The 12,040-nt window shown below is 40.3% G+C and overlaps 1 protein-coding gene across 1 annotated transcript; it reads right to left on the bottom strand.

Moving 5' to 3' along the window:
* Positions 1-9,991: 9,991 nt before the first annotated feature.
* LOC116579156 (syntenin-1-like) lies at positions 9,992-11,795 on the bottom strand. Its single transcript, XM_032324149.1, has one exon. The coding sequence runs from the start codon at positions 11,778-11,780 to the stop codon at positions 10,884-10,886; it is 897 nt and encodes a 298-aa protein (XP_032180040.1). The 5' UTR covers positions 11,781-11,795; the 3' UTR covers positions 9,992-10,883.
* Positions 11,796-12,040: the final 245 nt, after the last annotated feature.

Here is a 12,040-nt window from a genome sequence, read left to right as displayed (position 1 = left end):
GTGTAGAATAATAAATATTATATAGAGACACATATAAACACATGTAGATTATACAGAAGAATAAGAAGTGGTAACCTTCAGGAGTTATTTACATCTGCACAAAGATATAGCAAAAGGGAGGCTGCCAACAAAATAATGTTCAACCTAACTAATCACTAATGAGCTATCACCTCACACTTAAAACACACATGAAATAGCAACTGTTGGTAAAGATGTGGAAAGATTGGAGCCTTGTGCATTGTTTATAGGAATGTAAGTTGATATTGCTGCTATAGAAAACAGTATAGAAACCCAAAATAATTGAATGCGAGGGTCTCAAAGAGGTATTTGCAAACCTATATTCTTAGCAGCATTCTTCATAACAGCCAAAAGGTAGGAAAAAATCTAAGTGTGTCATTGTTTCATAAATGGATATTGTGATATATACTTATAATAAATTATTGAGCCTTAAATAGGAAGAAATTCTGGAACATGCCACAACCTGTATGAAGCTTGAAGATGTTAAGCCAAGGGAAATACGCCAGTCACAAAAATCACTCTACTGGTATGAGATACCTAGACTGATCAAAGTAACGGAGGCAGTAAATAGAATAATGGTTGATAGGGAAGAATAGGAAATAGAGTTATTGTTTAACAGGTACAGAGTTTTGTTTTTTTAAATGATTAGGTTCAGCCTTTTCTAGAAGTCAAATCATTCCTTAATGTTTTAAAAACAGGTATCCTTGAGTGATATCAGCACATAGCTCAATAAGGTGTCACCCCTGTATTTTGCCCCATTAACAAATTAATAATTTGGCATCCATCTACCTATGAAAGTGCATTCCTGGGAGCTTTGGGATCCAGATAGGAAAGTGTGAAATCCCTGAGTAGTCTAAGATCAAGGAGAGCCCTTTTAAGAAGGCAGGCTTTCACCTAGGCAGCTCACTGGCAGACGAGGGTCTCAGATACAGAAACATTTCCACACTCCTGAAGACTTACCAACAGCCCCACTTGGCTCTGGGGCTGTCACCAGTACCATACACCAAGGACCTTGGTAGCAGGCATACCCATCTGTATGTCCAGTAATAGACATAGAGACCTTGGTCTTGGCTGTGGACTGTAAAGTAGTCATGAACACTGGAGCTCTTTAAGATAAGCCCACCAGGGACGCCTGGGTGGCTCAGTTGGTTAAGCAGCTGCCTTCGGCTCGGGTCATGGTCCCAGCGTCCTGGGATCGAGTCTCACATTGGGCTCTTGCTTGGTGGGGAGCCTGCTTCTCCCTCTGCCTCTGCTGCCACTCAGCCTGCCTGTGCTCGCTCACTCTCTCTCTGGCAAATAAATAAATAAAATCTTAAAAAAAAAAAAAAGATAAGCCCACCAGCTTCCATCCAACTGTAGATTCTGAAAGGGCCCTGTAAATTGGGTCCAGCCCATCCTAGTTGTAGTCAACTAGGGGTGGCACAGGGACATAGTAGGAGAGTCATTTCTCAGCCCCCATCTACAGATCTGAAAATAGCTCTGTAGCCTTGAGGACTTGGCTGTAGTCCTGTTTGGCTTGGTTTTGTCATTTGTGCATTGGATAATAGACATTCAGACCTCAGTGCAGGCTGTGGACCCTGAAGCTGCCCTACCTGGCTCCAGCACTTCTCAGCCACGGTCCTGGGGCCTCTTGAAGCAAGCCTGCCAAAGGTTAAACTGTAGATTCGCCACCATGGTGCAAAAAATAGTCTTGTTGATACAGAGAGCAGGCAGGAGAAATGCTCATCCATGCCTCCTGAAAAACTGAAAGGGTCCGATTAATGACTGCAGCTTCCTCACAGCCATAGTCCACTAGCAGTATGAGGGCCTGGGTGGAAGACACTCCTACCTGCAACACTGGAGATCCTGAAAGTGCCCTATATTTGAAACTGGTAACCAAAGGTTAACATCACTACTAAGTACAACTGTAACTTTCACCCAAATTCTGTTTGTTCCCAAAATACACTATGAGCCAACACAGGCTCTATATCCTGCTGTGACACAAAGTTTCCACAGAGATGATTATGCCAGCAAAAATGTTAACAAAATCTTGATTTAACTGTTTTTTCAGAGACTCGAAATTTCACCAAGGACCTGGCCAGAACCACCAACCTTCTTGGTAAGCATGTGTGAGTGTCCAGTAGATGAACTTTAATATAGAAGGACCTAAAATTCCACCCTTGGATCATGCTAGGGACCCAACTTTCTAGTCATGCATTTCATGACAACATATACAGAAGCCCCATCTTTTAAGTAATGTGGCTTCTTTTCCTAGACAACATATAAATATTATTTCTGACTATCCCCCTTTGGGGAGACAGATTTGAGGCCTGCCTTCCCATCTCTTTTTTTGGCTGCCTCTTCAATAAATCTTTTCCTGGCCACATACTCCATGTCTCAGTGATATGCTTTGCTTCACATCAAGCATAGGAACTCAGGTTCAGTTAACATCCTCAACTCCAACCCCTTCACACTCATAGTCTGCCAGCAGTCCTTAGGGGCCAAGGTCCCAGAAGATGTACCCACCTGTAATTCCTAAAATTCTGAAAGGGCCCTATATTCAGTCCCCATATGTCACAGCTACTGTGCAGTACACTAGCAGATAACCAGTAGGAAACATGCCCATACCTCAGGAATCTAGAAAGGGCCCTATATTCAGTTCCAGGCCTTCCCAACACTGTCCATGGACAATCCTGCATGCATGGGGATGAGGCAGGAGACACATTTGCAATTAAGAAGATGTTGAAAGGGCCCTATACTCAGGCACAAGCCCTCCAATCATGGTCAGGGACCAGCCCACCCAAACCCTACCAAGAAACATCCATTTGTGTCTCCAGAGTTAGGTCTGCTGACAAAAAACATGATTGTAGAAATTGTAACAGACCTGGAGCACAGTCCAGTCCCTCTCAACTATGCCCAAGGCCAGTCCTATCTACCTAAGACCCCATCCAGTGACAAGTCAGCAGTCCCTCCCAGAAACCACGTGGGAACCACAGTTGTCATGCACCTGGTAATGGGCTCACTGTTGGAGGACCCAGCTGTGATCCCACAGTGTATGCGCACCTGAGTGCCACTCTACTGAGCAAGGTAGTGGAGGCAGTCATACCCACTCAGGGACCAGACAGAACCCATACCCACCCAAGTCCCTGATAACATACCCACCAGCAGCACATAACTGGCTCCATCCTAAGATGATTGTGATTTTGAAGGCAATCCCATCAACCCAGAGAAGAGATAGGAATATACAGAAATCCTGGGGCTGAGGAGTATAATGCCAGAAGTGAAACATTCAGTAGATTGCACAACAGATTTGATCATGTAGAATAAAGTGTAAGTGAATTTAAAGACAGATTAATCAAAGTTAGCAAGCTAGAAGAACCAAAAGAAAAAGTGTTAAAGACTACCTGAATTGTGGGACACTGTCATGTTAATGAATATTAATATCATGGAAGTTCCAGAAGGAGATCAGGGAAAGGAGAACAATTAAATAATAGCAAGAACCCTCCTAAATCTAGGGAGAGATATAGGCATTCAGGTACAGAAAGTTGAAAGGACCCCAGTGAAAATCAACATAAGATTACTCTAAGGCACATTATAATAAACATATTAAAAGACAAAGAGAGAATTATTAATGCAGCAAGAAAAAAAAACTTGCTGTAATTAAGGGACTCCCTGTAATGATAACTGGATTTCTTTGCAGAAACCTCGTAAACAAGGAGGAAGTGGATAATATATTCAAAATGCTGAAAGAAAAAAAAAAAACAAAAACCTGCCAACTGAGAATACTATCTACAACAAATCAAGCCTCCAGAAATGAAAGAGCTATCCAGAAAAACAAAACCTAAGAGAGCTCATCACCACAAGACCTGCCTTACAAAACTGCTGAAGAGAGTTCTTCAGGCTGAAATAAAAGGATGTTAATGGACATGAAATATGAAAGTGTAAAACTCACTGGCAAAGGTATATATAGTTAAGTTCATAATACCCTGGCACTATAATAGTGGTATGTAGATCACTTGTTTCTCTACTATAAAAGTTAAATAATATTAAACATTACTCCACAGGTGTTGGTGAGGACGCGGAGAAAGGGAAACCCTCCTACACTGTTGGTGGGAATGCAAGCTGGTGCAACCACTCTGGGAAACAACATGGAGGTTCCTCAAAAATTTGAAAAAAAAAAAAAAAAAGCTACCCTACGACCCAGCAATTACACTACTGGGTGATAACCCTAAAGATACAAATGTAGTGATCGAAGGGGCACATGCACCCAAATGTTTATAGCAGCAATGTCCACAACAGCCAAACTGTGGAGAGAACCTAGATGTTCATCAACAGATGAATGGATAAAGAAGATGTGGTATATATATACAATGGAATACTATGCAGCCATCAAAACCCTCCAAATCTTGCTATTTGCAATGATATGGATGGAACTAGAGGGTATTATGCTAAGCAAAATAAGTCAGTCAGAGAAAGACAATTATCATACAATCTCACTGGTATGAGGAATATGAGAAACAAGACAGAGGATCATAGGGGAAGGGAGGGAAAGATGAAACCAGCAAGGGAGACAAACTATAAAAGACTCAATCTCAGCATTAAACAAACAGAGGGTTGCTGGAGGGATGAGGTGGGAGGGATGGGTGGCTGGGTGATGGACACGGGGGAGGACATGTGCTATGGTGAGTGCTGTGAATTGTGTAAGACTGATAAATCACAGACCTGTACTCCTGAAACAAATAATATATGTGTTAATTTAAAAAATGACTATAACTCCAATAGAGGCACTTCCTGGCTCAGTCAGAAGAGCATGACTTTTGATCTCAGAGCCATGAGTTCAAGCACTACACTGGGCATAGAGCTTACTTAAAGAAAAATAAAAATAAGCAATACACAAATGACTATAACTACAGTGATTTACTAATGGCTGCACAATATACAAATAAGTGGACCAACAGTATAAAACATGAAAGTAAAAGTGTAGAATTATTTTACAAAATTGAAAGTTATTATCAATTTAAAGAACCTTTTATGCATGTAAGATATTTTAAGTATGTCTCATAGAAACTACAAATAAGAAACCTAGTATAGTTTCCACAAAGATAAAGAAAAGGAATTCATTTGTACCAAAAGGGGGGGGGGCACAAAGGAACACTGCAAGAGAAGGGAGAGGTAAAAAAACAAGTAAAACAGCAGCAGCAACAACAACAACCAGAAAACAATGAAAGGGCAAGTTTAAGTCCTTATCAATAAGTTAAACAAATGGTCTAAACTCTCATAAAGTAATTGAATACATTTTAGAAAATCCAGCAATAAGGGGCACCTGGGTGGCTCAGGTAATGATTTCAGGGTCCTGGGATCAAGCCCTACATCAGGCTTTCTGCTCAGCGGGGAGCTTGCATCCCCCCCCCCCCCACTTGTGACCTCTCTCTGCCAAATAAATAATCCAACAATAAAGAATAAATAACTAAATAAAATGAAGTAAAAATCCAACAATATGCTACCTAAAATATACTCTAAAGACACATAAGAGGACGAAAGTGAGGGAGTAAGAAAGAAAATGTTCCATGTAATTGGTAACCCAAAGAGAGCTGAAGTGACCACACTCATCAGATAAAACAGACTTTCAGTCAAACTTGGTAACAAGAGACAAAGGCTACTCCACGTTGATAAAGGATCATTTCATTAAGAGACTATAGCAATAATAAATTTATATGCACTTACTATAAGAGGACCCAGATATTTAAACCAAATCTTAGCAAAACTAAAGGAAGGAATAATAATAAAAGTAGGGGATGTCAGTATCCACTTTTAACATTGGACAGATCATCCAGACAGAAAATTGGTAACAGTGGACTACATAACACTATAGACAAATGGACCTAACATATATATACAGAAAATTCCATCCAACAGCACCAGAAAACATATTCTTTAAGTGCACATAAAACTATCTCCAGGACAGATCCTATGCTGAGCCACAAAGCCAACCTTAACACATACAATATTAAAACTGTAACTCAAAACTCTCTAACCAAAATGATACAGAACTAGAAATTAACAGGAGTAAAATTAAATTCATAAATATGTAGACACAAATAGCCTGAAGTTAGAAACAGAAAATAAAGATTAGAGCAGAAATTTAAAAACGAGAACTGAAAACAAAATTAAAGCTAAACACTGTTTCATAAAAGAAATCTATAAAATTGATAAACATTTAGCCGGACTAACCAAGGGTGGGGGGGGAGGACCCAAATCAACAAAATTATGGATGAAAAAGATTACAACTGATAACACAGAAATACAAAAGACCATAAGAAAGTACTATTAAAACCACATACCAAAAACTGGACAACCAAGAAGTAAGAAAAATCCCTAGAAACACTCAATATTCTGACTGAATCAGAAAAACTAGAAATCTGAACAGCCCAATTACTAAAAAGGAGATTAAATCCATTAAAAAAAAATCTCACAACAAAGAAAAGCACAGGATCAGATGGCTTCACTAGTGAATTTTACCAAATATTTAATGAGGAATTCTCAAATTTTATGAAAAATATCAAAAAAGAGCAAATACTCGCAACTCCTTTCACAAGGCCAGCATTACCCTGATACCAAAGGCAGAAAGGGACACCATAAGAAAACTACAGCAAGAAAATAATGAATTGAATACAGCAACATATTAAAAGAATCATTTGGCACAATCAGTTGGATTTATCCCTGGGAAGCAAGGATAATTCAATATACACAAGTCAATCAATGTGATACATCACATTAATAAAATAAAAAATCTTATGATCATCTCAATACGGAGAGAAAAAAACAATTCACCCATTCATGATAAAAATTCAACAAAGGGTATAGAAGTAATATACATAAACATAATAAAGACCATATATACAAGCGTACCAGCAACCATATACTCAATGATGAAAGGATGAAACCTTTTCCTCAAAGACTGGGAACAAAACAAGACCATCCCCTTTACCAATCCTATTCAACATAGCCCTGGGCATCCCACCAAGCTCAATCAGGTAAGAAAAAAGAAATAAAAGGTAACAACATGAATGGAACTAGAAGATATTATGCTTAAGTGAAATAAGTAAGAAAGACATACCATATAAGTGAAATCTAAAAAAAAAAACAAAAAAAAACAAAGAGAAATAGACTCACAGATACAGAAAAGAAACTACTGGCTGCCAGAGTGGAAAGGTTTTAGGGGCTGAAATAGGGGTGGGTGAAATAGGTGAAGGAGATTAAGAGGTAAAAACTTCCAGTTATAAAATAAGTTAATCATGGGTGTGTAGCGTACTGCATAGGAAATATAGTCATAATATTGTAGTAACTTTGTATGAAGAAAGAAGGTAACTAGACTTACTGTGGAGATGTCATAATGTATAAAATACTGATTCACTATGATGTACACCTGAAACTGATAGGATTTGGTCTGTCAAATATACTCTAATTTTTCTGATTTATTTGAGACAGAGTACAAGCATGAGCAGGGGGAGGAGCAATGAAGGGGAAGAAGGAAAAGCAGGCTCCCCACTGAGCAGGAAGCCTGACACAGTGCTTGATCCCAGGAATCATGACCTGAGATCATGACCTAAGCCCATGGCAGACAATTAACTGGCCACCCAGGCACCCCAAATATAATTTTTTAAAATATTTTATCTATTTATTGGACAGACAGAGATCACAAGTAGGCAGTGAGGGAAGCAGAGGGGGCGGGGCGGGGTGGGGGCGGGAGCAAGCGCCCTGCTGAGCAGAGAGCCCAATGCGGGGCTCGATCCCAGGACCCTGAGATCATGACCTGAGCCGAAGGCAGAGGCTTAACCCACTGAGCCACCCAGGCACGCCCCCCCAATATAATTTTTAAAAAGCATTAAAATTGCAAAGGAAGAAGTAAAATTGTCTCTATTTGCAAATGATCCGATTTTACGTATAGAAAATCCTATGGACTGTGCATGTGCATATATGCACACACACAGAAAACCTGCTAGATAGAATCAACAAATTTAGTAGTTACTGTAAGGACCTATTTAGCAAGAGGCTTTCATTAAGGATAAATAACCTTGTTGTTTAACCCTTAAACTGTCCCTGCTCCTCTTCCCTCAGGGGATTTACTTAAAAACAAGTCTCGAGGGGCACCTGGGTGGCTCAGTGGGTTAAGCCGCTGCCTTCGGCTCAGGTCATGATCTCAGGGTCCTGGGATCGAGTCCCGCATCGGGCTCTCTGCTCAGCAGGGAGCCTGCTTCCCTCTCTCTCTCTCTGCCTATCTCTCCGACTACTTGTGATTTCTCTCTGTCAAATAAATAAATAAAATCTTAAAAAAAAAAAACAAGTCTCGAGGACGCCTGGGTGGCTCAGTTGGTTAAGCAGCTGCCTTCAGCTCAGGTCATGATCCCAGCATCCTGTGATCGAGTCCCACATCGGGCTCCTTGCTTGGCAGGGAGCCTGCTTCTCCCTCTGCCTCTGCCTGCCACTCTGTCTGCTGCGCTCGCTCTCGCTCCTCTCTCTCTGACAAATAAATAAATTAAAAAAAAAACAACAAAAACAAGTCTCGGAAACCAGTTCCAGGTAACAAAGCTCAAATACAAGGGTGGGGGGTGCCTGGGTGGCTCAGTGGGTTAGGCCGCTGCCTTCGGCTCAGGTCATGATCTCAGGGTCCTGGGATCGAGTCCTGCATCCGGCTCTCTGCTCAGCAGGAAGCCTGCTTCCTCCTCTCACTCTGCCTGCCTCTCCATTTACTTGGTGATCTCTCTCTGTCAAATAAATAAATAAAATCTTTAAAAAAAAAAATACAGGGGTGGGTCAGGCCAGGTGGAGACATCCGATCAGTGGGGGGTTGCATACTGTCTCCCTAGCTACCAAGGAGTATGGGCCCCCGCCCTTTGGGAGCCTTTTGGGCACCAATTCTAATCAAGGTGTGATAGGCTAGTTGAAATGTCTACTAGGGTAAATTGTAACTCAATCGGTTACCTAGCATCACTGTGCAGCTTTCTCTGTGTGTTACAATTTCATTGGCTACCTGTGCGTGGCCAGGCCTGGCCGCATGGCCTTTGCCCTTAAAAGCTAGCCTGTGAAACAGAGAAGGGTTGCCCTCTCTGTAAGAGGCGCGACCCTGGCCGGTCAGTTTGATTCTTGATGCTTGGCACGAAATAAAGCTTTGCTGACCTTTGCTTTATATCAGTTTCGCTCCTTTAATCAGGGACCCATTTTGGGGGGGCATAACAGTTACAGGACACAAAATTAACATACAAAATCTAGTAGGAGCATTTCTATATACTAACAGTGATTATCAGTAAAGAATAAAGAAAAACAATCTCATTTACATTAGCATTTTTTAAGGCTTTATTTATTTGACAGAGAGAGCACAAGAAGGGGAAGCAGCAGGCAGAAGGAGAGGGAGAAAGAGGCTCACTGCTGAGGAGGGAGCCCAAAGTGGGCTCACGACTTGAGCCAAAGGCAGATGATTAACAACTAAACTACCCAGGTGCCCCTACATTAGCATTTTAAAAAGAATAAAATACTTATGAATGAATTTAATGAAGGAAGAGAAAGACATCTAGGGACCTTAAGAAATTGATAAAGAACTGAAAATAATACAAATAAATGAAAAGATACACTATGTTGAATTGGAAAAATTATTACTATTAAAATGCCCATACTACCCCAAACCACCTATAGATTCAATGCAATCCCTATCAAGATCCCAACAGCAGGAGTAGCTGGGTCACTCAGTTGGTTAGGAACCTAACTCTTGATTTTTTTAAATTTATACATATTTAATTAAGATGAAATAGGCATAAACCATAAAGAAAAAAAATCAGGATAAAGTGTCACTTCCATTTTGTAGGGAGGGGTCAGGAAATGGAACAGATTACCTGGGAAACATCCTAAGACCACCCCAAAGTAGTGAGGTTACAGAATGTTAAAGACAACATTAAGTATTATTCCACTTAATCTACAAATGAATAAAGGGAGTCAAAACTTTATCCTATTTGGTATAAGAATTTTTACATTTAATATATAGTGAATCATTTCTCAGAAAGTAATACCGGTAAGTTTTAAAAGAAAGAAATTTCCATTACACAACTGACTAGAAAATCTCAAATGCAACTAAGCAGCTATGCTATAGCTCAGTATGTACCATTACATTGTTCTGGGCTAGTGTACATTTCAGTTTAACACAGAACTGCATTTTGGGTTTTAGAAAGGCAGCAATAGTTATATTTTGGCTTTTATTCTAGATGCTTAACACAGTTAAGGCGACAGTTGAAGCATATTAAGTAAAGGTAGTTCTAATTAAATGATGATCAACACAATCTCTAGCAACCTACATACACTGTATAATGCTTACATGGAATGAAACCAGTGTATTTAATTGGTATTTTACACGCGCACACACACACACACACACACAGAACTAAAAAAACATCAAAAGCAGTCATTCTACATGTACTATGGTTACACATTAAAAATGCAATTATACCATAGAACTAAAGTAATATGAACAGCACTACTTGATATGTAAGATAAAGGTGACTGGTTCTAACACAGAGCTAAGCCTGTATCAGTCATTCTAATCATAATGGCTTGTAAAAGCATCGGGTTTCCAGTAGAGAAACTACTCTATGAAAATCAGTTAAAATCTGTCCAAAGTTTCACATCAGTAAAACCAGGATAAGGCTACAATGATCTTGAAGTGTGAACAAGATATCCAATCAGAACAGTAAGATTCCCAGCCATAATGTAAGATAGAAAGGTCTTCATGCAGCATATGCTCTCTGGCTCCTAGGAAGCTTCATGTGCATAATATAAAGAAGTTAAGTTGCCCAAGAAGTAAACTGGAGTTCAGTGAAGTTTCCATTGTGCCATGACTTTTAAACCTCAGGAATGGTATGATCCATCAGGCTTTTCATAATGCTTGGTGCCATCCGTTTAATAATATGTTCAAAGATAAAAGCAGGCATGATTGTAATAGTAACTACAGTCTCAGATGTTGACAGTATGTCTGCAATTTGAGAATCCTTCAGCCCAATGACATTCTGCCCATTGACTTCACAGATGTTATGTTCTGTGAGAAGACAATTTCTGGCTGCAGAACTATCTTTCACTATGGATGTTATCTTTCCATTTTTAAAGATAAAGCCAACATGTCCAGTACTATCCTTATGCATGGTAACTGTCCGTTCAAAGGGCCTGTCACGAACAGTCATAGTAATCTTCTCTCCAAAAGCCTGTTTGAGTACCTTGTGTGCTTTATCAGAGCTCCAGCCTGCACAGTTTTCCCCATTGATCTGGAGTAGTTGGTCCCCAAATCTCAGACCAACCAATGAAGCTGGAGAATTTGCCTGGACCAGCTGAACAAATATGCCATTATCTATCGATTTAAGCCTGAGCCCAATTTTTCCATCTTGATCCTTACACAAAATGACTTCACAAATCCCTTGCTTAATTTCTGCTCTACGAATTCCAACATCATTACCAGTTACAGGAGCCACCATATAGTTCATACTAGAAGGTCTTGCCACCAACTGCCCCTGAACTGGTGCTCCAGGGACCATGGCCATATTTGCACGGATTTCTTCTTCATTTAAACTCAGGCCCATGTACTGGGAGAGCTCCGGATACAATTTAGGATAGAGATTTCCATCTTGAGAGATGGGAGCAGAAGCTTCAGACAAAATTGCTGGGTTGCCAGGGTTTGCAGAAAAGGCAGTTTGAGCCTGAATAACTGTGTCTACCTTCAGGTCTTCAAGAGATGGGTACAGAGACATTTTTGCAGGATTTTTCTAGGCCACAAGGACCCGCTCACTGCCATTACTGCCCCGCCGCCTCCAGTAACTGGCCCCTAAGTCTTGATTTTGACTCAGGTCATGATCTCAGGGTTATGAGATCAAATCACACATTGGGCTCTGGGCTGAATGTGGAGCCTGATTAAGATTCACTCCCTCTCCCTCTGTCCCTTCCTCCACTCATGTGCATGCTCTCTCTCTTTCAAAAAAAAAAAAATTCCAATGGTACTAAATCTATATGT

This window comes from Mustela erminea, chromosome 19, assembly GCF_009829155.1.
Source record: "Mustela erminea isolate mMusErm1 chromosome 19, mMusErm1.Pri, whole genome shotgun sequence".
Classification (NCBI taxonomy): domain Eukaryota; kingdom Metazoa; phylum Chordata; class Mammalia; order Carnivora; family Mustelidae; genus Mustela; species Mustela erminea.
This window is presented reverse-complemented; position numbering and strand designations above follow the sequence as displayed.

What these genes read in the sequence shown, in the direction of transcription:
- LOC116579156 (XM_032324149.1), bottom strand. Translation starts at nt 11,780, where the DNA reads ATGTCTCTGTACCCATCTCTTGAAGACCTGAAGGTAGACACAGTTATT.